Here is a 23,340-nt window from a genome sequence, read left to right as displayed (position 1 = left end):
CGGGATACAAGCTGCCCCTGGACCCTGCCCGAATGTTGCAGCGCATGTATGATGGGTGGAGAACTGGAATCAGTGTGAAACCAGGGGCGACAAGCAAAGGAGAGACAAGGGTGGACAGAGCAGGGGCAATTTCAGGACCAAGCCCTGGAGGGTTGAAGGGGCAGGGGAGGCCAGCTTTATCTTCACTTCCTCCACAAGAACATGGAGGCCAGCTCAGGTCAGAAAGAGCCGCTGCTGAGCAGAGGTGCGCCCACCGAGGCCCAGCTCCTTGTTCCTTGGGTGGCTCTGCTTACAGCTGAACACGGCCATGGCAGGGTTGACTCCCACGCACCCTACAGCCGCCAGGTCCCATGCTGGGGATCCCAGCCAGGCCTGCTTCCTTCCACGAGGGGGTGAGGAAAGGGGTGGGGGAGTGTAGATCTCCCAACCAGGTTTGCCACAGGCCTCAGGGAGGAGGGCCCGGTTGGAGGCAGAGAGAAAGGGAGGGGAACCTGCTGCCTCTGCAGACATCCCCAGCCACAAGCCAGGGGGCCCCACAGCCTCCCTTGTCCTGAGTCAGGGAGCCTCAGAAAATGGGGGAGTCTTCTGTTGCAAGTGCCCCTCTCCAAGGAGGAAAAGTCAGGCAGGGCTCACAGGCAAAGAGGGGTGCAGCCCTGCACAGACCCGGGGGGCAGGCACAGGGCCAGGCCGGCAGTTCTGCCCGAGGGAGGAAGTGGTGGCCATCAGTTGCAAGGGACCTCGGCCACCCCAGAGCACAGCCTGGCAGCTTTCAGGGGGCTATGCTGCAGCCCCCGAGTGTCACTGGGTCCTGCCAAGCACTCTCTGCGGTAGCCAACACGGAGGAGGGCGACAGTCACCCGGGAGGCCATATGTTACATCACATGACTTGTGTATAAATGGCTTCTGGCACATCTAATGAAGAGATAATGCCAGCCGGGTGGCTGTCTAAAGGTGATGGCCCTCTAGCTGAATCCACACCACTGGAACAAAATCTGGGCTCCACCAAGGGAAAAAGTTGGGCCTCTGCAAGGGGAGCCCTCTACTGCTCCCAGTTTCAAAATAAGGCCCAGCAGGAGCACCAAGACATGAGTGTCTGATTAATGCCTAATCATTTATCTGTGGCAACAGCTCACCGCCATGTGACACCGTATCCAGGAGACTTCCGTGCTGCAGGAGTCCCTGCAGCACGCACAGGTGTGTCTCAGGACGGGTTTGCCCCCAGGCCTGCCCGGGACCCTCCGCTGGAGAGGCCAGAGCTCCCGCAGAGCGCACCGGCTGCTCCACATCTTGGATCTCTTCAGTCCTGCACCGCCGAGGGCTCCCCCACCCCAAACAGTGTTTTTAAATCCCACCGCCGGACACCACTGCTTGCCACCAATCCAAACCTCAGCCCCTAGTCGCTCCTAGGAGCCTAGGGGAACCCATGACATTACTCAGCGCACCCCCAATTCTGAGTAACTGACAGGGCAAGTCCGGCGCGGATCTGAACCCACTCTCCCCACCCCCAACGATGACAATTCTGAAAACAGCCGAATTCAAAGAATTCGCGTCTGAACAAAGAAAAGTGCGTTAATTATGGCAGACGTGCGGAGTTGGGGAGCCGGCGGCCGGGCGCGGGGACTCGGGTCCGTGCCCCGCGCCCAGGCTCCCACTTGGAGCCCAGCGCTGCTCCACGCCCGGCGCCCCTTCCCCGTCCCGAAAAGTCGCAGCGACTTTGAGAGCCACTTTCGCCCCCCGAGGGGCAGCCGCGCTCGCGCGCCCTGAATCCCGGGCCAGGGAAACCGAAAGCGGGCGCCGCGCCGCCCCGCCCTGGAACCGGTCGTGGCCCTGGGCCGGCAGGCGTGGGGGTTGTCCCGGGGGGTTCCGGGGGGGTGGCCCGGGCCTGCGCCCCCCGCTCACTTTTTCGTGCAGTCCAGCAGGATCCCGGCGAAGCTGCGCTCGCCGCAGCTCACGGTGACCAGCAGCGCGCCGTTGACGACCTGCTCCACCCGCACGGGCAGCCGGCAGCCAGCCCGCGGCTCCATGCTCCCGCGTCCCGGCCCGCGCCCGCCCCGCCCCGCCGGGTCAGCCCCGCGCGTGACGCCGCCGCCGGCCGCCTGACGTCACAAAGCTCCGCGCGGGCGGCACCGCGGGCGGGCCGGGGGCGCGGGAGGAGCGCAGGGCCACCCCCGCCCGCCGCCGCCGCTGCCCGGAGCCCGCGCCGCCTCCAGAACTCGGCGTGAAGACGCATTGCGGAGCCCCGGGGATGGGGCCGGGGTGGCGCGCGACCTCCGGGCCGCTGGCCGCAAGCGCCGGCGGAAAGGACCTGAGACCTAGAGCGGGGGCGGCGGGGACACTCCCTCGGGCCTGCTCCAGGGCCTCTCCCCCGCCCTGCTGGGGCCCTTCCCGGAGCGCCTCCCTCTCCCAACCCCGGGGTCTCCTCTGCTCTCCTCTCCGCGGCCCTGCTCCGGGCCCTTCCCTCCCCGGACCCCCGGGTCCCTGCCTCCGGGTCTGGCGCCCGGATGGCCACCCGGGCACTGCGGGGAGGAAGTCCCGGCGCCGCGAGCAGGAAGCCGGTCGGGCCGGGCCGAGGAGACGCGGGGCGCCGAGGGGACACCGGCGGGCGCGCCACAGCGGCCCAGTCTCGCCCTCGTCGCGCAGGGGGCAGTTGGCGACCCCCGTGCGCTCGGCGCCTCCTGAGTGAGGAGAGGGCGCTCCTGGCTCAGGACTGCCCTGTGCGCCTGGCCAGGGTGGCACGCACCAGGGTTAGGGAAGGCGATCCCGTCTGCGAGTCTCGGTTGCGTGTCCCTGAGTCGCCAGGGAAACAGCGGGCTCCGTGCGACCCCGCCGCGGCCGGAGGGGCCCGGGCGCCACGCGGCCAGTTCACAATGGAAAAGACCGCCTTCCCCGAGCGAGAGCTGGGTTCCCCAGCCCGCAGCCGGGCCCGCTGGAGGGAGTGGGAGGCGGAGGCGCCGAGCGGACGCGGGACCCCTACCCGGGCCCTGCTCCCGCGCGCCTTCAGTCCAATAAAAGCTTTCGACTTTCCCGAGCACTTGCACGTCCAGCGCCCGGCTCAGGACCCGTAACCGGTCGCCCCCAGGGCCCAGCTTGTTGCGGTGACCTTGCCCGGAGCCCGGCCTGCCCCGACCCCTAAGCCAGGCTTGCTGCGCCTGACTGGGCACCCGAGACTGGCCGGCAGCCCGGTTGTCTTGACGACCCGGACGCCGCCCGCCCGTTGGGCGCCGCCCCCTCCGAGCCTGGCCCGCGGCCCCGCCCGGCCCGGACCTGCGCCGTGGCTGCCACCCCTGGCGCCGCCGGGTACAGTGGGGCCACCGCGGCGCCGCTCATCCTCGCCCTCCGGCGGCCTCGCCGCGCGGGGAGCCGGCCGAGAGGAGCCCGGGCGGAGCCAGAGGGCCCGCGGGATCTCACAGCGCCTCTCTGCCCCTAATTGTACAGGGCTGGGTATCGAGGCCCGGGGCGCAAGAGGTCCGGCCCCAGGCAGACCTGGGAGAGGCCTGGGAGCAGAGTGAAGACCTGTCCTCTGCATGGCAGGGTGCCAGCAGCGAGCAGCCCTCCCCTACGGAGTAAGGGACCCCACCGGGAGGCCTCAAGCACCTTAACACCGCCACCTCTCCAGGGTCAGCCGGCCCCTCCCCATGACTGCTGTCTGCACCCACAGGCCTTTGCAGCCTCCTCTCTCCAGAGCTGGGTGGGGCTGACTTTGGAGCAGAAAGGCTAGGCAACAGAGATCCCTGCTGGCCTCTTCCCAGGTGGCACAGGGAGGAGGGGACTGGCCAGAGGCTGCCCACCAGCTCAGCACAGGTGCCAGCGTGCCCCCAGGTGCCTGCTGGGCACCACCCTTCCTGGACCCTGGTGACAGACAGCACCACGGACCAGGGAGCCAGGGTTTGAGTCAGCTCCTGGGCTCCACCATAGCTGGAAGCGGGTCCGTGCGTGCACTGGGGGCTGTGTGTGGATGGGGTGTCCAGAAAGAGTGCCCAGGAGGGGGGTGCTTGAGCGGGCAGGCGTCCACCCAGAGGGAGAAGGGGCCCCACGCGGCAGCTGGGGCAGCACACGTCTGCTGGTTGGCAGGGGTGACGTGGTGGGGGCAGGGGATGCACAGAGGGGGACCCTCTGAAATGCCCCAGGGTTGTGATAGGAAGGGGGGCTCCCGGGAGCCATTGGGGTGGAAGGACAGGTGCACCTGAGGACTGGCTGGGCTTTGGGAGGGGCCGAGGCTGGGGGAGGGGGAGCCCCACGGGACAGTGGATGAGTGTGGGGGGCACAGAGGGCAGGCAGGGCCTGCAGCCCCGGGCAGGTGAGGGCCACAGAGCTAAGTGGGAGAGGGCGAGAAGGGGTGCCCCTTTGCTTTAGCCTCGGCCCCCCTGTGCTATGTGCTTTTCAAGTGCACTTGGAAGCCATTTTTAAAAACCCTTCTCTACAAGGTAGAATATTAAAAAAGTCAGCAGACTGGGAGATTGACTTGCAATTTAAAGGGTGGCTGTTTAGGGCCTCACCCAGCAGACCTGCCCCACGCCCAGCCCAGCCCCCCCTGCCGGCTTCCCCACCACCATTCTTGTTCCTAGAAGGCCCTGGGAGTTTCCATAGTCCTTGATTAAAATGTGGATGACCTTTGGAGGGGCCTAGTCAGCCCAGGGGTCCTGGGTGCTGACCCCCTGTGCTGCCTCCTTCCTGACCCAGTGTTCCCTCCTCTGAGCGTCCCCCTCAAGGGCCAAACCTGTGCACACCCGTGAGTGAGGGCTGGCTGGTCCTGGACAGAACAGCCCCAATCAGCTGGTGCCGCGGGCCGCTGCCCACTGAAAGCTGCCACAGGCTGCCTGATGGGCTGGGGGGAGCTCCAGAGTGACCTGCACGGAGGGAAGACAGGGCTAGGATCCTCCTCCCCAGCTCTCTGGACTGCGCCTCTACAGCCTTCGCTTCCTGGCTGCAGGCACCACAGCCATCACACAGCCTACCCAGCACCTGGCCCTTGGCAGGGGCTGCCTGGGGCACCACCAGAATGATTAGGGCTGGCTGGCCTGGTCAGATGGGCAGGGTGGCGGTGTGCAGGGGGACAGGAGACTGTCCAGCACCCTCACTGGGCTGAGTTGGGTGACTATGAGCTGGCAGGAGGGCTGCAGGGGTGCTCCAGGCAGGGGCTGATCTGTGTCCACCTCCCCTCGGGGTCCTGGTCTCTGTGCCGGTCCTTGGAGGTGCTTCAGGATTCGCCCCACAGCAGCCCGGCCCCCACACTCCCTGGCTCCTTGCTGCCCCCACTCACACCACCAGCCCCCCCCCCTCCAGTATTTCAGAGTAACCCCTCCGAGGCCCCCTCCAGTGTCCCTCCTCCTGGCCCCTTAACCCACAGGAGAGCCTGCTGAGCCCTGCCCTGTACATAATGACGCCTTCGTCATCTCTCATTCTGTCTCTCCCACAAGATGGGAGACTCACAGGGGCCTCCCCATGACGAAAGCTGCCATGGTCACATGGCCTGTTCCAGGTTTGCCTGGCCAGGCAGCTGGTGTCCCTTGCACCACCCCCGCCCCCCACACACACACCCGGGCCTGCCCCATTTCCTCTTATTGGGCTCACCTGGGCTAGCCTGGCGGGCGGGTCTTTTGCAGCACAGCCAGGTGCTTCTGAGATGGAACCAAAGCTGCCTGGTCAAGGGGGGCCCCACGGGTCAGAGACCACAGGTTTATCTGGAGCCAGTGCCCAGAGCCCAATGGCACGAGAGCCAGGACGGGCCCTGATGCTTGGGCCCAGGCCACCTCACAGCAGGCCTTCTGTCTGGGGCCGTTATTGGAAGGGAGAGGACAAGATGAGGCCCTTGAGAATGCAGGCCTGGGTGGGGACAGCTGATTTCCTTGAGCACCCATTTAGCATGTGCCAGCACCCATCCCAGGTCCAGGGGTGGATTGGGGTGCATGAGACGACCAGGCCTCCCTCCGAGGCGTCTGGCAGGGAGTTCCAAGCTTCTCTGAGGCCAGTGCTGGTGCGCAGCCTTTGTGGCGTCCTCTGAGGCAGGGCTGCGGGGAGTCTTCCATGGCAAACACTGAGCCCAGCGGACCTGGACCTTCCCCTGCAGGTCACAGATTCTGTCAGAAACATCTGCGTTCTATTCTGTTCCAACCTGGAAGCCCTGGGTCTGCAAGACTGGTTTTGTTCTGTCTGACCACCAGCCTTCTCCCTGCCCTGGGATCAGGAGCATGGGGGCCACATCCCATGAAGAAACATCTCATAGGCCTGGCTGGGAAGAGAATCTGCCAGGACTCCACTGGAAGTGGCACAGAGAGCTGGCTCAGAGCACAGACTCAGGCCAGACTGCTGGAGTCCTGCTGAGTGACCTTGGGGAGACTGCCTAGCTCCCCTGTGCCTCAGTGTCCTCACCTGTAAAGTGGGAATAATGATAGTGGCTACCACACAGGCTTGTGGTGGAGATAAAATGAGTTAATACACACGAGGTACTTAGCATAGTGCCAGCCCCCAGTAAGGACTGTGTAACTTGGCTGCCATCATCATCATCACCCCCCCATCACCACCATCATTATCACCATGACCATCGTCACCATCATCCTGATGATCATCACCACTATCACCAGAACCCCACCATTATCACTACCATCATCATCACCATGACCATCATCACCATCATAATTATCACCACCACCATCACCAGCACCATTATCACCATCACCCCACCATTATCACCACCATCATCACCATGACCATCATCACCATCATCACAATGATCACCACCGTCATCACCATCACCATGACCATCGTCACCATCATCACGATGATCACCACCACCATCACCAGCACCATCATCACCATCACCACCACCATTATCACCATGACCCTCGTCACCATCACGATTATCACCACCACCGTCATCACCATCACCCCCACCATCACCATGACCATCGTCACCATCGTCATGGTGATCACCACCACCATCACCAGCACCATCACCAACATCACCATCACCACCATCACCCTCACCCCCACCATTCATTATCACCATGACTATCATCACGATTATCACCACCATCACTACCACCGTCATCATCATCACCATCACCATCATCATCACCACACAGCTCTCCCCTACAGCCAGGCCAGCAGTGGGAACCTCAGGCCCTGTACCAAGGTCATGGCTGGACTGGAGCAACACACCTGTGCCCACATCCCCTGTGCAGCATCTGCCCCCACTGGTATTTAGCCTAGGCCAGTGCAGATGCTGAAGTGTCTTGGTCGGGGGGCTGGTACCTCCTAGAGAGCTGCCCCATTATCTCACCCACCCCATAACGTGTGCCCTCCTGCATCCTTGGCAGAGCAGCCAAGGCAGCCGGTATGAGCAGGGTGGCTCTTAGCAGTGGCCGTGAATCTCCTCCAGACTCAGATCCAAAAGGCTCTGCGGTGGCAGACATCTGAGTAACAAAGTTTTTAGGGTGGGACTCTCTTCACCAAATAATTGCTTTACTTTAAAAACAGTTGATCTGTGGCCCTTCCTTTTCTGAACCAGCTCCTGTTTCTTCCTTAAGAGAAGCCTGTTCTCCATGACAAGGAAAACAAATGCAAAGCATCCCAAACTGGTGTTGGGTCACTGAGAAATAGGGGGTGGCAGAGCAAGCCCTGACTGACTGCATGCATGCTGTACTGGTAACACTCCTCCAGTTCCTCACTTTACTGGTTTGCGATTAACCCTTGATGTCCCGGTGTTGGAGAGGAGAGAAATCTGCCCCCATGTTGATTCAAACTGCTTGGCCAGAAACTGATCTCTCTCCTTAAAGTCAAAGATGGAGAGAGCCATGGTGTTCCTGGAGGAGCTCTGCAGAAGAGGCAGAGAGCAGTGGCCCGCAGTAGAACAAGGGTCCTAGAGCCTGCCTGTTCCTCACGTAAACACTGGCCCGAGACACTCAGACCTGCAGACCGTGAAGCACATAATTGCATGCGAGTCTCCCCAAGGAGCTGCTGGCCCACATAGGGGGTGGGGGTGGAGGGCTGAGACCCTCTGTCCTGGCGTCTGGCCAGGTGGGACCATGCCCATGGAGGTAACAGAAGCAGGACCCCTTGTGGAGACGGAGCCACTGCTCCAGGGTGGCTCTGCCCCTGGAAGCAGCAGGCACCCAGAGGTCTTGAAACACGTAAACTGGAAGTTCTGGAGGCGCAGGTCTTCTCTGACGCTTCACGCGGCCTGAGCACAGCATGCGGCCCCAGGAGGAGAGGGGACTGAGCTGAGGGTCTCCGTTCCCAGAGCCCCTCCCTGCCAGATCCTGCAGCCAGATCCTTCTCACCAACGGCTACAACGCCACAAGGAGCAACGAGAAACTCCTATAAGTTAAACTCGGCCTTAAAGCCCTGCCGCTTCCTGGCTTTCCATTCTCGTGGTCCCTCATTGACCTCATCAGAAGTCTTTAGTGTGTGTGGTGTGTGGCTAGTTTAACCTGACAGTCTTGTCAAACCTCACACTAGAAGGTGGGGCTTCTATTTGCTAAGACATCATAATATTCCACTAGTTTTAAGTTACCCACATCTGAGGATACTGGAGAAAAACCTCTTGGAGCTCACATAGAATGTTTTCATGCTCCCGGCTTTCGAGGGCTGCGGCCTGCCTCCTGCTCTCAGCCCCCAGGCCTCCCCAGCCCACCGTGAAGGCAGGCACCCCAAACGCCGAGGGTCAGGTGGGCGGGCGGAAGCTCTGGGAGAGGGCTGTGGTCATCCCTCAGGGCTGAGATCAGGGAACAGCCTCCCAGGGTGCAGACCAACCCTCGCCATAGTGGCTGGAGAAGACACTGGCAGGGGCCTGCCGTCCCTTCTCCTCAGGCCCACCCCCATGCCCACAGGTGCCTGTGGCCTGTCACCCATCTACACCCATCTACAAACACAGGGGCTGGGGGAGGCCTCTCGGGCATCTCCCAAGTGCCGGCCGAGGCCCTCAGTGCCTGTGCTCCAGTCCCCTCGTCACTGGTGGGAGCGAGCGCAGAGAGGAGCTGGCCCCATGTCAGGAGGGCTGGGCGTGGGCCCACAGGGAGCACAGGGCTGGGGGCACCCAGAGTTGCTTCCTCCCTGCTCTGTCTCACCCAGGAAGAAATGGAAGCTGACGGTTTTACGCTGGGGGAACGTTCTCCCAGTGAGCTCTGCCTACCACGGGCCTCAGGCTGCCCCAAGGCCATCATCAGCTGTTCTCAGCCCGATAACGTGACTCTCTGTGCACTGGGGAACACGCAGCCCCATGGCACCCTGCTCCTGCCCGTCTGTACCTGCTGCATCAGGCTTCCCGCCCCGAGAGGACAGCACAGACCCTGGCCTCTGCCCAGACCCCTGAGGAGGCGGGGGACAGGACCCCCGTGGTCTGTAGGACCCCTGCCCCCGACAGACTCAGCTCAGCTGCATTGCCAGCCCCCGCTAACACGGCCACTACCTCCCTCAGACCCAGCATGAGGGCCCCACTCTATACCCCACGCCTCAGAGGGCCCCGTCTGGTCCTGCTCCTCCCAACAGGCAAGGCATCCCTGGGCTAGGATGTATGTCCACTTGGGGTCTACACCTCAGGACCACCTGTGGTCACCTGGGACTCCACCTCTGCCCTCATGGTCCAGGGTCCATGTCCCAGGCATGCCTCCGCACTGTGGGTCCTGCTGAGACATAGGGGGTTGCAAAGGAGTCTCCCCAACATAGATGGTGGCCAGTTGGGGGGGGTCTGAATGTCACCAGCTGTGGGCTTGACCGTCCACAGGTGGCGTGAGGGAAGAGAAGGGGCTGCGGCCACTGGCTGGGCCTGACCTTCTCTTCCTGGCGCTCATTTCAGGCCAGGACCCTGAGGAAACCAAGAACGTGAAATATGAGCCAGGGCTTCTGGCCATGATGCAGGCGTCCCGTCAAGGTGGGAGGACAGACCCCTGAGATGGCAGCCTGCGGTGCGCCCCACTGCCATGGCCACGCAGGGTGGCTGGGAGAGTCGGCAAGGAGAGCCTGGCCCTGCAGCTCTGCGGTGGCTGTGCACCAAGGCTGCGTCCTGCCCAAGGCGCCACTTGCAGGGGACCACGGGTCACAGCACCGAGGCCACAGTACTGGGGCCACCAGGGTCAGCAACTCCCACCAGCAGGTCCTGGGCCAGGACGCCTGCTGTGATGGCACAGGCTCTGCAACTGCGCCAACCGCAGCCCCTGTGGCCCCCAGGCCAGTCTTCCCCCTCGGTAGCACAGTCTCTTTCCCCCAGGGGTCCCTGGCCTTTCCTTGGCCATTCCTCCTTTCCCCCTTCCCAAGGCCTTTGAGCAGAAAAGAGAGCTCCCAGGACACAGGGATCCAGGCAGCCAAGCATAGATGGTGCTCACTCAGCAGCTAAGGAAGGAGGAGAGATGACAAAGCAGGAGACGGGAGCGGGAGGGGGGACAGTCAGGTGCCAGGAAGGGAGGGCACCCCTGCTCAGATACCCTAAATCTACAGAGAGGGAGGGCACCCCTGCCCAGACACCCCAAATCTACCAGGGAGGGGGCACCCCCAGTCAGACACCCCAAATCTACCAGGGACGGAAGGCACCCCACCCAGATACCCCCAACTTACCAGGGAGGAAGGGTACCCATCCAGACACCCCAAATCTACAGGGAGGGAGGGCACCCCTAGTCAGATACCCCAAATCTACCAGGGAATTAACCACGATCAGGAGCAGGGCCAAGCTAGGACGGGCCTCCAGACTCCCCCACCAGCCTGAGCACCTGAGCAAGGGTCCAGGTTAGTCGCCTCTGTGCAAGCTCAGAATAAGTGAGGGGGAAGCAGGAATGAATGCGACATGTAACGCAGAATTAGTACATTATTCCAACAGCCCGTTCTTAGGAGAAGCCATAAACAAACAGATAAAGCACTGGCCAACCTAAAGAAGGGGGAAGAACGGGCAGGGGCGGGTCCTGGGAAGATGCTCACTGTCCTGGGCTCCCTCCTCTCCGTGCCAGTCTACCTGCCTCCCCTGAATCAGACGGGGGCAGTGGGCTCCGGGTTCTACGGGACCTCCTCCTCCCCAGTGAGAAACCAGGTGGCCCTTGGGGCCCCTGGGACAACAGCACTGGGGGTACCAGGCCAGGATCTGGGGTTGGGTGGGCCATGGGCCCCCACGGTGGGCCTGGGTAACTCTACCTCCCTCCACCAAGAGGCCAGGAAGGGGCTGAAAAGGCAGCTTGAGTTCCCACCTCACTGAGGTCAGGAAATGGGGGGCGGCCCTTCCTGCAGGAGCCTCAGGAGGGCCAGAGAAGGGCGCCCAGAGCACTGGCCCCATATGGGGTGAGGGACCGGTTCACCATCCATCGCACATAGCCAGATCTGACCCAATAAGCCAAGGCAGCTGTCCTATCTCAAGGGCCAAGGTCCCGAAAGAAGACCGGTTAACTCCGAGACAGCCCGTGCCAGTGACGGCCGCAGAAGGAGGGGGACACAGACACAAGGCCAGTGAAGGCCTTCACGAGGCCCAAGCGCAGGGCACACGCACCAGACTCCCAGAGCTAAGAAGTGAAGGGTCTCCCAATGGAATTTCAGTAAACGAACTGACGGAGGAGAGTCATGTCGAGACGCAAATCAGAAGTGTCGACGATGAAGTGGGAAAAGTGTCTCAAAATACTGCGCAGAAAGAAGGAAATGAAAAAATAAGAGCTTGGGGACAGCACCAGGAGAAGTGACACGTGTGTAATAGGGCTCCAGAGCGACAAGCAGGAACAGGGGGAGGAGAACAATCCTTCAAGGAGAGAAAGCAGACAGCTCCTGATCTGGGGAGACGCCGGCCAGGAATGGGAGGGCTCCCTAACTGGCGGGCAGGGCCGGGGAGAGCCCTGAGCACGGACAGCAAGGCCCACAGAAGGGCGTGGCCGCCGAAGGAAGCGGAACCCACAGAATCCCATGGCCGGGCTTTGCCTCTCCGAGACGGGGACCAGGAGGGGGCTGGAAGTCAGAACAGCAATGCCCACCCCAGATCCAGCCCCAGGCGCATCCGCCTGCCTAGGATGGAGGGTGGGTTGGGAGGGGACGTTCCCCACATACAGACGTGCATGTGTGAGGTGAGAAGGAACCCTCACAGGTGAATCGGAACAGAAACCTGGAGATGAAGCAGAAACAGTGGTGAGCACTGGGATGGATCCGGATGTCTGTGTGGCCGCAGCGATGTGCTCCATAAAGGCTCCTGCACCGGCTCCTCCAGGGAGGGACAGCACAGGCCCTCTGCACACGGGCAGGGCACCGTGGGTGGTGGGTGTGGTCCCCCGTCCACAGTGAGCTGGGGCAGCCCTGTGACTGTGTCCACCAAGGGAGTATGGAGGAAGTGCCGCTGCACAAGTCTAGGGCCTCAGCCTCAGACAGGTCTGGAAGCTTCCACTCTGCACTTGCGGAGCTCTGAGCTGCCACAGAAGAGGCCAGGCACCCCGCCAGAGAGACCTCGGAGGGACCACGTGGAGAAGAGGCGCCTTCCGGGAGACCCTGCCAAGGCGCAGGGCATGGAAGGGAGCCCGCCTCAGGTCGCAGGAGAGGGGAACCAGCCCAAGAGTCACGAGATCACACAATGGCTGCTGTTTAAGCCACTAAGTGGCTTGTCACATCCTGATGGATAAGCGAGATGAGGGGGGTGAAGACATCGTGGAGGCCTCTCTGAGGCAGTGGAGAGGGGAGGGAGGGGAAGTGTTGGGCTTAGGGAGGCGTGGAGGAGGACCGACATTTGATTTTCAAAAATTGAGAGAGAAATTAGTGTCTGATTATGAGACAAGGTAAAGAAAATTAACTGCTAAAAGAATGGAAAGTACATAGAACTTAGATTAACAAGGAGAAAGACGGGATGAATAGCAACTTGAACAAACCAGCAAAACAAAAACATAAGTATACAGATGGAAGGAATGACATCAAGTGTGTCAGCCATTGTGCTAAATGCTAATACTGAGCTTTCCTATTAGCTGTTTCTCTTAACACACTCTAACAGACTCTGACTTTTACCCATTCACTGTTCCTAAGAACCATTCTTACAGCAAAGTGACTCTTTACAAAGGCTGGCATAAATGGAGCTGACTTCTGAGCAGGACGAGGGGCAATACGGCTCCCGCAGCCAGGAAACAGCCGACGCAGAGACCACAGGGGCTGTGGACGGCCCGCGGGAGCAGAGGGAGAAGCCTCCGGGGAGCCGAGGCCCCTGCCTGTCCTTCCCAGGGCGCAGCCCGAGGCAGGCGACTCCGTGGGGCCGAGGGAAGCAAGCAGGGCTGTGGGAGGCCCTGGTCCTATGCTGAGTGCCGGCCCAGGAGGGAAGCCAGGGCCGCCCTGGAGAGCGAGGGAAACCTCTGCCATCCTCTGACGCGGAGGGAACAACGTTCCACCAGAGGGCGGAGCCTGGGCAAACACCAGCCAGCCTTCACCCTCCAGACTTGTGGAAGCAGAGGTGAACCGAGTCCCACTGAAGCTGCAACGCAGGCTCAACCCAGCTCAGGCCCTGCCTGGATTAAGGTGATAGAATCCTTCCCTATTTATTCGCCTGACAGAAGAGAGGATGGAACAGCCCTCTTACAGGAAAGTAATTGTCTTCAGTCTCCGTGCTTCAAAAGTTTATGTACAATGTGTGGCACACAGGAAACAACGATGAGACAGTGTAATGTGATGGAAAATAAGAAAAGAGATATGAAATGGACGAGATGGGGAATTTCAACAGAGAACTGGCATCTATAAAACATACTATATCCAGCAACTACAAAATACACCCTTCTCAAGTGCACCCAGAACACTGACAACGTAAACTGTAGGTCTTCACAAGTTACAACGGATTGGACTGGTAGAATCCCACAACCAGCTGAGTAACGTGGGAGCAGACGCTCCAGCCCAGCAGGGCCTCCAGGAGAGGGCAACCTCGGGCACCAGCCTGACCGCAGCCTCGTGAGACCCTGGACCAGAAGCCCCAGCTGAGCCACCCCCAATCCCTGACCCTCAGAATTAGAGACAGAGTAAATATTTTTTTCTCCAGCTGCTGGGTTTTGGGGTAATTTGTTACACGGCAATAGAGAACTAATACATTTTCCATCTTCTTGAGTTGGAAACTTCAATTATTGATTTTACACATTTCTTCTTTTCCAACACATGCATTTAAAAGTGATAAATGTCTCTCTAAGCACAAATTAAACCCAAAGAAAGCAGAAGGAAGGGCACGCAAAGAGCAGAAATCAGTGATACAGGAAGCACACACACAACAGAGGAACTCAACAAGGCCCACAACTGTTTCTTTGAAAAGATTAACAAAATTGGTAAATCCCTAGCAAGACTGATAAGGGAAAGGAGAGCCCAAAGCAGCCAGAGTGAAAGAGGAGACGCACTTGTGGGGCCTAAAGACCTGGGACACGGGAGCGTGTCAGAAGAACTCTCCCTTTATTTTCTGAAACGTCTTTATTCCTAGTCTGGTACATGTTGACGGATACGACCCACACACACAGCGTGACCTCTGGGGTCCTCACTAGCTATAAGCCTGTGTGGATATTCTGAAACCAAAACGTCTGCACGTCACCCACTCGGCCCCTGGGCCAGGGCTCAGGGAGGCGTGTGACACGGTCTCCACGCAGGAGGAGGGGGTCAGGGCAGAGGCCCAGGTCACCAGGTGGGCGCAGCTCTCAGGGTCTCTGGTGGGTCTTCCTCCACCCTCCCTTCCCTCTCCACTGCCTCAGAGGAGGCCTCTCCAGTGTCTTCGCTCCCACCTGTCTCAGTTACCTATCGCCATGTGACAACCCACTCAGTGGCTTAAACAGCAACCATTTTGTGATCCATGACTCTTGGCTTGACTGGGCTGGTCCTCCTGTGGTCTGGGGCGGGGAAGCCCAGTTTGGGGAGTCCCATCTCCCTGAGTTTCACTTCTCTCGCTCACAACCTGTGTCAGGTGCTCCGGCCTGGACGTTCACGACGGGGCCCCGGCTCTTACTCCCACCACGAGTCTGGTTTCTAGAAGCCAGCAGCGTCACTGCGGTTTGCAATTATAGAGTTCACACTGACCAGTGGGGCTCAGAGTCTCCCCAGACCCCGAGGATGTGGGTCAGGGCGCCCCCAACCCTCTCCTGTGCTCTCGGTGGTCCTGGCCCTGACGGGTGAGTGTGGGGCCAGGAGGAGCGAGAGGACTCCCAGACACCCATCTACCTCAGACCTAGGGACCCCACTCTCTGAGCAGGCAGGGTGTTGGGACCTTCCGAGGGGGCCTGAACACCCTGAGTGGCTACTACAACCAGAGCGAGGCCGGTGAGTGATGCCGGCCTGGGTCCAGGTCACCTGAAGAACTTAATGCTATAAATTTGACGACTTAGATGAAATGGAAAAATTCATTAAAAACATATTTACCAAAATTGACACAAAAAGAAATAGAAAATCTGAATAATCCTACATCTGTTAAAGAAATTGAATCAAAGATGTTTTTAAGATCAAAGCCTTATTTAACATTCAATCAGACCTTCAGGGCAAGAGACTAAGTCGGAATCTGAATAGCCTGGTGACGACGTTATTAAACGGCTGATCTGCGGTGGGAGGGTCTGGGGACCCTCCAGGGGCAGGGGTGCACCCTGGCTGCATCTCACCGCCCCACGTGCTGGGTGAGGCCAAAGGAGAACCCCACTGCTGGGCGTGAGGAGGGTGAGCTCCCCAGCCCTCGGGCGGGGACCCCTCCCTCCCAGGCAGAGATGGAATGAGGGGACTTCGGACCTGGCAGGAATCGGTGAATGGCCTCCCCCTACAGTAAAATGAGGAAGTTACTGAAGCTGTGATTATATTCGTGACCAAGGTGGCAAGGTGCGCAGAGGGGGAGGGGCAGGCGCTGACATCCAGAACATTCTGTCAACTGGATTGGCTGAAACGTGTCGACAGAAATGAAAACCACGTGGCTTGTTTACAGCAGTCTTTTTCTTCTAAAGCAGCTTAAACCTTTTCCAGCCTCAGAAAAAGCAACACAGATGAAAAACGATAGGCTGTCTGTGAAATAAATCGTCAGAACTACACTGGATCCCAATATCCACCCTCCCCCCACCCCACACACAAGACGACACCTGAGACAGGAGACCGAGTGCTGAGCGGAGCTTCCAGGCTGAAGACGTCTCAGTCGGTACAGGTGGCACCTTGCTGTTAGCACCTGTCAACTTTTTCAGATTCTTAGTATTTCACGTTAAAAAATATATTCTGAGGCTGTGATGCAGATGGCCGAAGGGAAAGCTTCCCAGAGAGAGTTGAGAATTGATGATTTTTGTTCAAGGTTGATCCCAATTTTAGTTTCATTACTTGATCCTGTAGCGTTCTGGCCTTGTGGGAGAAGAGGGGATAAAACTTAGCCAGGCAGGCCGGACCCGGAAAGGCATCGCACCCCTGGCTCCCACAGGCTGGTCCCTGTGAAGTGAGCAGCGTTGTCCCCGGGCCCGGAGCCCACCTTCCTGGAGGCGCCTGCTCACCATGGCCCCTCCGTGGTACAGACAGCTGAGCCCACCCTACCTCCCTGGTGAGGATGGCGACCTCTCCAGGAGACACATGGGCTGCTCCTCTCGGAGTCCCCACCAGGGCCCACCCAGGTGTCCACGCATACAGCCATCTGAATAATGGCAGCCAATGAACAGACAAAGGGAGAATCAGGCTCTCCTGCTCACATTGCCACAGCCAGCACCATCCCAGGTGGCTTGTCAGCAAACCTCCCCAACCACGATCCCACCTGAGACTCACACCTGCCCTGCAGGGGCGGGGCCCCCACTGCCACCCTGACACACAGACACAGAAACTGCCGAGCTGGAATCAGGTGCAGGCTTTCTGCTCCAAATCCCATGTTCCCCAGCCAATCTGCCAGGCCAGAAAACGGTGAAACGGAGAATGAGGCACCACGGCACTCCGGTGGGACAGAATGGACAGCAGCTAGGAACAGGCTCCTTCCAGCCTCTGCCTCACGAGAACTCAGCCAGTGGGCACTTGTGTCTCCTGTGCTGTGCCGGGACCTCCCTGGCCCCAAGGATGGGGCTCTTCTCTCCCCTCCTCCCTCCTTCTCCCCCGCTCCCCCACTCTGTTCTGTCTCCCTGGGGTATAACCTGGACCCCCACCTCTGGCCCAGGCACCCGAGACTCCAGCAACCCCTCCTTCCCTAATACAGATCCATCACAATTGTGGCCCAAATTAACACTCAGGTTTATGTCGCTATGACAAGGTAAATATTATTTCCTGCTAACTCAAAAAGCATCCATTGGTTACATTTCCTTTCCCACAGAAATCTGTATTCTTTGTGGAATTTGTAACTGCTCATTTAAAACATTTACCTTGTTTTCTCCACACCTGTCACTGAACCCTCCCAGACGTGACTCCCCTCCACCTTCCTCTCCCTTGGTCAGTCCTCAGACCCACCTGTCTCCCCTAGAGGGACCCTCTGGGGCCCTCGCTGGCTGCAGCCTGGGGGCTCCTGGCCACTCTCTCGGGTCAGCTCCCTTTTTCCGGAACACTTGCTTCCTGTTCTCGGTCCAGCCCCTTGTTTTGGGAGAACACGTCCTGTAGCAGCTTCCAGAGAAGGCTGCAGAGGAAGTAAGTTCTCGAGTCCTGGCCTTCATTCTGCGCTGGCGCCTGTCCCCCCACCCACGTTCCTGCCGCCCTTCTCTCCTGCCCCTCTGTGTGTGGCCCACTTCCTCCCTGCAACCTCACGGGCCTCCTCCTGGCTCAGCACGCAGAGCCCGGTGCTGGGCACGTGGCCGGCCTCCCAATCTGGACACACATGCCTTCGTGAAAACCTTTTTGTATCTTCTTGACTCCTCTCTCCCCTGGATCTGCCCGGCGCCTCTTCCCAGAATACCTGCCCGTCAGGGTTCAGCCCTCGGGTCAATCCTCCAGTTCATCTATTTCTGTCTCTCCTTTTCCTTTTTTTCTAGTTCCTGGGGGACTTACTCAACTTCATCTATCGATTTAAGGGTTTTAGTTTTAAAAAATGTTTGCCATTTTTTAACATCTCCAAGAGTTCTTGGTTATCTGAGTGTCCTGTTTTCATAACAACTTGTTTCGTGGGAGCAATATTTTCTATTATCACTCAGAGTATTTTAATTCTCATTTTTAATTTCTAATTTGTGTCCAACGATGCCTCTATTTCTTCCACGCGCACATTCCCAGGTGGTCTGTTCTACTCTCTCCTTCCTCCGAGGCTGTGTGATCCCAGGCTCCTGTTCGTACTCCAGGAGGAGGCACTAAAACGACGGTTAAATACTGTGGGTGTCGGGGGGCGGGGTGTTAGCCGGGTGGCGGCCTTGTCGGCCAGGTCAGGATGGGGACTCCCGAGTGTCAGGACTCTTTGGTCATCTGTCCTGGTCAGTTGATTTCTCTAGAGAGGACCCTCCTGGCTCTCAACTGGAGAGACGCACTGGGCCCCCAGCACCGAGAGCAGGCCTGAGCCTCACCAGCTCCGCGCTCCGGAAAGCATCACGTGGCCTTATGTCCGACGGGTGCCTCCTCCTTCAACCTCTCTAGAGACCACACCCCAAGCCTCCTGCTGGGTGGCCAGGGGTCAGCAGCTGAGCAGAGTAGGGCAAGGAGGAGAGCCTGGGGCCTCATTTGACCTTCTACAGACTTGCACCTCTCGATATTTAGTTTCACAGTGCTGTGGAGTTGGCTTCTTGTTGGCATTCCTCTCAGCTGGCCCTTACACTGCATCACTAGGCGGCTTTCTCCCCAAAGCACTCTGGCCTGAGTGTGGGTTAGGACACAGGTTCAGCAGCTGTAACAGAGACCCAGATGATGGTGGCTGAACACCAGGTGGAGTGGCTTACCTGAGAGGGCGGCTCTCAGTGTTGGAGACTGTTAGTCATTCCTCAATCCACGGCTTTCAGCTCAGGGTCTGAGATGGCTGCCCCAGCTCCTGCCATCATGTTTGCATTCCAGCCACAGGGAGGGGAGCCCAGGAAGTTCATGCACATTTCCTACTCACATCCTACTGGCCAGGATGTAGTCACATGCCCTGTGTAGCTGCAAGGGAGGTTGGGAGGCGTGGCCTTTAGTGGCGTGACCTGTGCTTTCTCACAAACGGCAGCAGCAGGAGTTGGCCTCTCTCACAGGCAACCGGCTCCTCTCCGTTTTCTCTGTCCTGAGGAGTCGGTATCATTTTGTTCCTTTCCCATTGTTCTGGTGCGTCTCCGGCCAACTGAAGACTAACCCATGTGCACAACGGGCCTGCACACCTGGAAGGGCTGGTCTGCCGGCTGCTTGTTTCCAACACGTCCTTCTCACCAGCCTGGCCTTCCTTGGCTCTCTCACCACTGCACCCATCGCATTGCAGATGGCCGTCCCATCTCACGTGAGCTCCTGGCCGAGGCGCCTGCCTTCTCCCATGGCTGTGGGGAACTCCTCGCTGACGTGTGCACGGCGCTCGGGGCACCCACAATGCCTGTGCGCAGCGCTGTGCAGGGACCCTGAAGGAAACACAAGGGGAGGGGAGGCAGGCTGGACAAGACACCTCTGCTTCCAAGGGATTGAGTGGGAGCTCGTGTTGTTACGTCCCCTGGACGTGCCCATGTGTCTCACCCACCGCCTGCCACTTTGGGCTGCGGCCACCAGCTCGCCCCGCGGGGCCACCGTGCCCCCTGTGGACGGGGCCAGGGCTTCGGCTCCGGGGCTGCTCCAGGGTTTGCAGGTTTCAGAGGACGGGCTTGGGTTAGCCCAGACGCCCAGGGCCTGGGAGCTCTGCGAGGGACAGCGGCTCTCCTCCTGGAGGTAGAGGGACAGGCCCCCCTCAGATCTGATGCAGGCAGAGCTGAAGCCATCCTCCCCACAGGACTCTACAAACACGGTCACTACCTGGGCTAAAGGACACAGCACTTTTCTTTTTGGCTAGTGGTCCTGTGTGGACGGCATAAAAAAAGACGGTCACTTGAGATGGATGGGCCTATAGGAGACTCAGGTCCTCAGAAGACAAATTTCAGAAAACACAATGAGAATTAAGAACATCTCCTGAAATAAACCTATCAGATGGCGCCACCACGCCCGCCTACGCATCCCCCAGTCTCAGGGCACCCTTCACGTCCAGCTGTGCTCCGTGGCCTGGACCTCGTGTCCAATGTACTGAACTTGAAAACATTGTAACACTGGCTGGGCTGGTCCTGAACGGAGTCCCACGTGGAGGTGAAGAGCGTCTTCTGTGTAGATTTTTCCTAACACGGAAATCACTGCCCAGCCGTGCAGTCGGGCCCTGCTAGAGGCAAGCGGTACGCAGCAGTGGGGTGGAGCTGCCCGGACAGCTACCACCACTTGGAAGAATATGAAAGTGTGTCTCAACACTGCAAACTTCCACCAGGCAAGAGCTGTAGCTTCCCAACTGCAGTCCTCAGAACCTAAAACTCCCGCCCTTCTCTGGCTCTCCTGACGCTAGGACGTGGAGTGAGGGAGGCAAAGGCCATGCGCACACTCCGGTCTCCACGCCAGCATCGGCCTCTGAAAGCCCAAGGCTGAACCGACCATGTCGCAGAGGGAAGCGGCACATCCCACTCCTCTCTGGACCTCTGAGTTACCTGTGAGCCAGGCCCTCGGCAGCAACCCGGTGTTACCGACCTGAATGCTTCTTAAGAAACTTGACGTGGAATTTTTTTTAGTCACAGAAAAGCAGAGAGAGGCTTTAAAGCCTCAGGTAAACTCTCAGCGGCTCACGTCCCCAAGGGAGCAGCACGGAGCTGGAACACAGGCTCTGGATTCAGACAATCTTGGGTCGTCTTAAAGGCCAGCACTCATGTGACCTCGGGCCAGTCACCTCATCTCCTTGGGTCTCAGTTTTCTGACCTGTGACGTGGGGAGCCACCGCCTTCGTGGTGTGGTAGTTGTGAAAATGAGTAAGGAGACGCACCGGCGCAGGAGCAGGCATCGAGACCAGCCGCTGTGGCTTCATTTGTGCTCACTCCCCTTTGGTCCACTGACTCTCGGTCTCCGGGGCGGCAGGGCACTCTGAGCTCCTTCCTTGGGGAAGGGGGACACAAGGGAACAGTGCGGAACACAGGAGCCAGTGCTCAGGTTTCAGTTCCAAAAGAGACCTTTTTAAAGTAATAGACTTTACTTCTGTAGTTTCCATCATCGACCAGATGGTGCATTTGTTGCAACTGAAGAACCAAAAGTGACACATCATCATCACCAGAGTCCACAGTTTACATGAGGGCTCACTCCTGCTGTTGTACATTCTGTGGGTTTGGACAACTGTATAATGACACGTACCCACCATCACAGAATCATACAGAGGAGTTTCACTGCCCTAAAAGTCCTCTGTGCTCCATCTAGTCCTCCCTCTCTCCCCACAACCCCTGGCAACAATTGATTTTTTCACTGTCTCTACAGTCTTGTTTTCCAGAATGTCATATAGTTGAAATCACACAGTATGTAGCTTTTTCAGATTAGCTTCTTTCACTTTGTAATATGCATTTAAGGTTTCTCCATGTCTTTTCATGGCTTGACAACTCATTTCTTTTTAGCACTAAATAATATTCCATTGTCTGGATGGACCACAGTTTATTTATCCATGCTCCTACTGAAGGACATCTTGGCTGCTTCTAAGTTTTGACAATTATGAATAAAGCTGCTATAAACACCCATGTGCAGGTTTTTGTACGGACAGGTTTTCAACCCTTTTGGGTAAATGCCAAGGAGCATCACTGCTAGATTGTATGGTAGTATGGACTGTATTTGTCGTTTTCCTCATATAGATTTTGTACACATTTTGTTAGATTTATACCTAGCACCATTTTTTTTTGGTGCTAACGTAAATGGTATTGGGTTTTTAATTTCAAATTCTACTTGTTCATTGCTGGCATATAGTAAGTGATTGACTTTTGTATATCAACCATGTATCCTGTAACCTTGCTATAACCCCTTATTAGTTCCAGGAATTTTTTTGGTTCATTCTTTGGGGTTTTCTACATGGACAATCATGTCATCTGAGAACAAAGTTTTCTCTCTTCTGTCTTAATCTGTATACCTTTTATTTCCTTTTCTTGACTTACTGCACTAGCTATGACTTCCAACATGATGTTGAAGAGAAATGGCGAGAGGGGACATCCTTGCCTTGTTCCGCATCTTACCGAAAAAGCATCTAGTTTCTACCATTAAGTATGATGCTAGCTGTAGTTTCTGTAGATGTTCTTTTTCAAGTTGAGGAAGCTCCCCTCTATTCCTAGTTTGCTGCGAGTTTTTATCGTTAATGTGTGTTGGATTTTCTCAAACGCTTTTTCCGCATCTATATGACTGTGATTTTTCTTCTTTAGCCATGATGTGATGCATCACATAAGCTGATTTTCGAATGTTGAACCAGCCTTGCACACCTGCGATAAATTCCACTTGGTCGTCATCTATAATTCTTTGTATGCACTGTTGGATTTGATTTGCTAATATCTTGTTGAGGATTTCTGCATCTATGTTCATGAGGTATCCTGGACTGTAGTCTCCCTCTCATGTAATGTCTTTGGTTTCGGTAATACAGGCCTCACAGAATGAGCTATGAAGTACTCCCTCTGCTTCTATCTTCTGGAAGAGACTGTAGACAGCTGGTATAATTTCTTCCTTAAATGTTTAGTAGAATTCACCAGGGAACCCATTGGAAAGTTATTAACCATTGATTCAATTTCTTTAACGGATATCGGCCTATTCAGATTGTCTATTTCTTCTTGTGTGAGTTTTGGCAGATGGTGTCTTTCAAGGAATTGGTCCATTTCATGTAGGTTATCAAATTTGTGGGCACAGAGTTGTTCATAATACAAAGCAGACTTTTGAGTCCATAATCTGAAGCAGTGGGTTGAGATCAGATGTTCAGGAGCCCTGAGAGGTAGGATTTTGGGCGTCCGAGGATGAGATTACAGGCATAAATGACAGATTTGGAGAGAACAAAGGCTTACCTGAGGCAGGGAGAATTCTCTGGGCTGGGAAGGAAAAGGGTCTGAGAAAAGGGGCCGAGTCTGACAGGTGGGGTCTCTGTAAAGTGGCCCGCCCCGCCCGCGCTCCTCCCTCCCCCATCCCTGCCTGGGCCCCAGCAAGGAGGGGACAACAGCGACGGAGCCCTCAGATGGGGTGTGGGGATGGTGCTGCAGGCTCTGGAGGCACAGCCCAGCACCACCCAGATCCAAGCTGCTGCATCAGGGTGTGACATGTGGATCTGAACCACCCCACGAGCCGGGGCCTGGACGGTCCAGGAGAACAGGCACGTTGTCCTGTGGCTGTGAGAAGCGAGGGCACACAGGCACCAGAGGTGGGCTTCTCCGGACTCGTTGAGGGCAGTGGGTTCCTTTCCCCAGCTGGGTGGGCTGACTGCGTCACTCAGGGTGGGAAGGAGTCTTCCTTGATCCCTGCGTGAGTCTCATAATCCCAGACATCCGGACACACAGCGGGCGTGTGTCAGCATCT

At 57.8% G+C, this 23,340-nt stretch overlaps 2 protein-coding genes across 8 annotated transcripts in view; both read right to left on the bottom strand.

Annotated features, from left to right (window-relative positions):
* The window catches only part of PWWP2B (PWWP domain containing 2B), a 29,674-nt gene extending 27,524 nt beyond the window's left edge, over positions 1-2,150 (bottom strand). The window contains exon 1 of one of the 2 annotated variants that reach the window (XM_058544318.1): positions 1,900-2,150. In XM_058544318.1, coding sequence (XP_058400301.1) covers positions 1,900-2,024 — 125 coding nt within the window. In that variant the 5' untranslated portion in view covers positions 2,025-2,150. The remainder of the gene's footprint in view (positions 1-1,899) is intronic. The other variant, XM_058544317.1, reaches the window with a different exon arrangement.
* A 13,699-nt stretch (positions 2,151-15,849) lies between these two features.
* LRRC27 (leucine rich repeat containing 27) overlaps positions 15,850-23,340 on the bottom strand; it is a 41,938-nt gene continuing 34,447 nt past the window's right edge. For 5 of the 6 annotated variants that reach the window (XM_058544319.1, XM_058544329.1, XM_058544328.1 and 2 more), the window contains one exon: positions 15,850-16,260. In XM_058544319.1, coding sequence (XP_058400302.1) covers positions 16,114-16,260 — 147 coding nt within the window. In that variant the 3' untranslated portion in view covers positions 15,850-16,113. Of the gene's footprint in view, positions 16,261-17,049; positions 23,339-23,340 lie in introns of those variants that run through there. The other variant, XM_058544321.1, reaches the window with a different exon arrangement.

Source organism: Diceros bicornis, chromosome 6, assembly GCF_020826845.1.
Source record: "Diceros bicornis minor isolate mBicDic1 chromosome 6, mDicBic1.mat.cur, whole genome shotgun sequence".
Taxonomy (NCBI): domain Eukaryota; kingdom Metazoa; phylum Chordata; class Mammalia; order Perissodactyla; family Rhinocerotidae; genus Diceros; species Diceros bicornis.
This window is presented reverse-complemented; position numbering and strand designations above follow the sequence as displayed.